This window comes from Aphis gossypii, chromosome X (genome assembly GCF_020184175.1).
Source record: "Aphis gossypii isolate Hap1 chromosome X, ASM2018417v2, whole genome shotgun sequence".
Lineage (NCBI taxonomy): Eukaryota > Metazoa > Arthropoda > Insecta > Hemiptera > Aphididae > Aphis > Aphis gossypii.
This window is the reverse complement of record NC_065533.1, coordinates 12,908,637-12,912,468: the sequence shown is the minus strand read 5'-3', so window position 1 is coordinate 12,912,468 and position 3,832 is coordinate 12,908,637. Positions and strand designations below refer to the sequence as shown.

General features: G+C 56.1%; 1 protein-coding gene across 1 annotated transcript; it reads left to right on the top strand.

Moving 5' to 3' along the window:
* The first annotated feature begins 2,881 nt into the window (after positions 1 to 2,881).
* LOC126552359 (uncharacterized) lies at positions 2,882 to 3,832 on the top strand. The gene has a single exon (XM_050207048.1). The coding sequence runs from the start codon at positions 2,882 to 2,884 to the stop codon at positions 3,830 to 3,832; it is 951 nt and encodes a 316-aa protein (XP_050063005.1).

The window sequence follows — 3,832 nt, the reverse complement described above, 5'->3', positions numbered from 1 at the left end:
GCGATTAATCAACGACATATTACGTGGCCTCGATTTCGCGTTCGCTTACATCGACGACGTTCTTATCGCCTCTCACGACGAAGATGAACACGAAAAACACGTTCGCGCGGTTTTCGACCGTTTTCAGAAATACGGCATTGCGATCAATCCGGCCAAGTGTGTGTTCGCGACGAACACTATGCCCTTCCTCGGTCACGTCGTCGACAAAGACGCATGTCGCCCGAGCGCGGAACGCGTCGCAGTCATACGCGAGTGGACGCTCCCGCAGACCAAAAAACAGCTGCAACGTTTTCTCGGGTCAGTGAACTTTTACCATCGATTCATTCCGAACGCCGCCGAGACCCAAGCCCCGCTCTACGACATGTCGAGTTCGATTAAAAAACGCGATGGTCCGCTACAGTGGTCGGATGCCACGCGCGCTTGTTTCGACGCCTGTCGGAAGGCACTCGCAGACACCGCGCAGCTCGCGCATCCACAGCCGAACACGCCACTACGTCTCAACACGGACGCGTCGAATATCGCCGTGGGCGCCGTACTGGAGCAGAAGGTCAACGACCAGTGGCAACCACTCGGTTTCTTTTCGAGAAAGCTGTCACCCACCGAACGTAAGTACAGCACGTACGACAGAGAGCTGCTCGCCGCGTTCTTAGGGACACGACATTTCGTACACCTCATCGAAGGTCGACGCGTGACGCTCCGCACGGACCATAAGCCGCTCACGTACATGTTCACGCTCAAGACCGAAAAAATTATCGACCGACAAGTGCGACAGATCTCGTTCTTATCACAATTTTATCACGACGTCGAATACGTCCACGGTAAGGATAACGTCGTACCCGATGCTCTCTCGAGGCTCGAAATCTCCGAAACGACCGAGCTACCGACCTTGCGACAATGGTCACTCGACCAGGCCGCCGACCCGCAGCTCCAACGTATGATCGCGGACGGTACAACGACCTCACTACAGCTGCAGCCACGAGACACGCCCGACGGAGTACTGTTTTCCGACTACTCTACAGGTAACGCGCGTCTGTACGTACCGGCGGCGCACCGAAGGCGCGTTTTCAACGCGTTGCACGGTCAAGCTCACGGCGGTTCCCGCGCAACACTCCGCCTCATCAAGTCGCGGTATTGCTGGACAGGCATGAACCGGGATATCACTCAGTGGACCAAATGCTGCGAGCCGTGCCAACGAGCGAAGGTAAACAAACACACCGCTACCGCCGTCGCACCTTTCGCCCCGCCCGAGCGACGTTTCGGTCACATTCACGTCGACCTAGTCGGTCCGCTACCGCCCTCCAACGGTTTCAAGTACCTCCTTACCGTCGTCGACAGGTTTACGCGCTGGCCCGAAGCCTGGCCAATCGAGAATATGTCCGCTCACGCAGTCGCCCAGCTTCTCACCACCAACTGGATAGCGCGTTTCGGCGTGCCCGACACTATCACGACCGACCAAGGACGCCAGTTCGAGTCCGACCTTTTTCGAACACTTTTCACCACCTTCGGCGTGCAGCACACGAGATCGTCGCCATACCACCCGCAGTCCAACGGCATGGTCGAACGTTTCCACCGAACGCTCAAGTCCGCCCTTATCGCACACGAGTCGACGGATTGGTCAAGCAAGCTGCCCATCGTGCTTCTCGCACTTCGCAACACGATCAAGGCCGGTTTCGAGCACACACCAGCAGAGTTGGTGTACGGTACGACACTCCGACTCCCGGGCGAGTTGTTCCACCACGCGCCGCCCGAACCGCGGGTTCCCGACCTAGTGGCATCGCTTCGAAAATCAATGAGCCAACTGCGCTATACACCTGGTACGAACCACGACGCACGACGTGCTACGTTCGTGCCTGCCGACCTGAACCAAGTAAGCCACGTCTTCGTAAGAATCGACGCCGTCAGACCGCCGCTTCAACCGCGCTACGAGGGACCTTTCGCCGTTTTGGAACGCCGCGAAAAAACTTTCAAGGTACAACGCGACAATTCGACAGCCTGGATTTCCATCGACCGTCTCAAACCAGCATTCATCACGCGTGAAGACCCGATCGCCGACCATTCCTACGCGCGTAATACCGTTTGAAATTTTTTTCTTTTCGCCGAGGGGGAGTAATGTGGTGATACGGTGTTATCACCACTACACCGCGGACGCACTGTCGCGGTGTTTACCGTCGCCGCGTTAGCGCACAATTATTATTGTATTATTTTATTATTGTATTATTTTATTATTGTATTATTTTATTATTGTATTATTGTGTATTATATCTATGTATGTGCTTTTTAGCGACGCGCGATCTCGCGTTACCCCCCGCCAGCCCGTACGAGCGACCGTCCGCGATTCTCGGTTCGTTACGACCGTTACGCTCGATTCGCGTTTCCTTTTTTCGCACTCCTTTTTCGACATTCGAACTGTCAAGTGACTTGTTCTCTGTCCGCTCGTCCGCCCAAACTTTTGCACCGTCACGCGACATTTTTCTGTTTCCGCGACGCCGTTAAATCACGCCACGCGTATATTTCGCCTCCGCGATTGTATTATAACTCTCTGCGGCTGTAATTGTTCATTATTATTTAAAATACATTTATAACGCTTTGTTCTACACATTAAAAAGTGTTTTTCTGTTAAGTTCCTTTTTTCTTTTATATTTACCGTCTCGCTTCGAGTCTCCTCGAAGTGCGTAAATTGCTGGCTGATAGTGCGCCAACAAACGCCACTATCACCACATTGGTGACCTCAGTTTTACTCCGCTTTTTTCGAGTCCGATCGTCGTCCGACGAAGTCCGTCTAAGTTCCGCTCGCCACGTGTAGTGTGCCGACCACGTGTTTTAAAAACTTTATCCAAGTTTATCCGCGCCAATCTCCCTCGCGTTCCTAGCGATCCTCGCCATGGTTGTGACAAGCGATGCGACCAAGCCAACTACGACGCCGGTTGTCACAGTGACCACTAGCTCGACGCCGACAATGACGACCACCACCGAGCACGGGCTATCCATCTCGCCCACCGAAGTCGCGTCTATTGCCAACGTCCGGCTCCCGAGCTTTTGGCGGTACGCGCCTCGCCAGTGGTTCGCCCACACGGACGCCATGTTCCACGCGAACCGCGTGAGATCCGACTTAACGCGCGTGAATTACGTGCTCGCGTCTCTCGACGACGAAGGCATTCGCGAGGTTTCCGACCTCCTCGGCGACAACGTCTCTTACGACCTGGTTCGCGAGCGGCTGGTTAGCTTGTACACCGCTCCGGCGGCCGCACGCTTCCGCTCAATCATCCAACCCGGAGACATGGGAGACCGCACGCCATCGCGGCTCCTCAAAGACATGCGGGATGTCTACCCCGAGGGCATGTCAGACGCGGCGTTGGAGCAGTTCTGGCGCGCCAAACTTCCGGCAGCTGTCCGCACCGTCATCGCTGGTTTTTCCGGTTCTCTCGAGTCCTTGGCCGAGCGCGCCGATCGAATTTTGTTCGAGTGCGAAAGTCGCGAGGTCGCGGAAGTCCGCCCTACTCCGCGCGTGCGTTGTGCGGCCGTTTTCCCCGAGTCACGCGAGATCGAACCGACTCCAGAAGCAACTCCGCCCGCACGTTTTCAAACCACGCTAGAGACACGCGTCCAGACCATCGAGTCCGCGATACTGAGCCTGACCGAGCAGGTTTCGCAGCTCGCGTCTCAGATCGCGCCTCCGAAACGCGCGCCCGTGACACGCCCCGTTCGATCCGAACCGCCGCCGCCACAACACGCGGGCAACACGACGGGTTGGTGCTACTATCACGCGCGCTACGGACCCGAGGCGCAAAAGTGCCGCGCCCCGTGCACCTTCGTGCCCACGCATAAAAATTAA

What these genes read in the sequence shown, in the direction of transcription:
- LOC126552359 (XM_050207048.1), top strand. Translation starts at nt 2,882, where the DNA reads ATGGTTGTGACAAGCGATGCGACCAAGCCAACTACGACGCCGGTTGTC.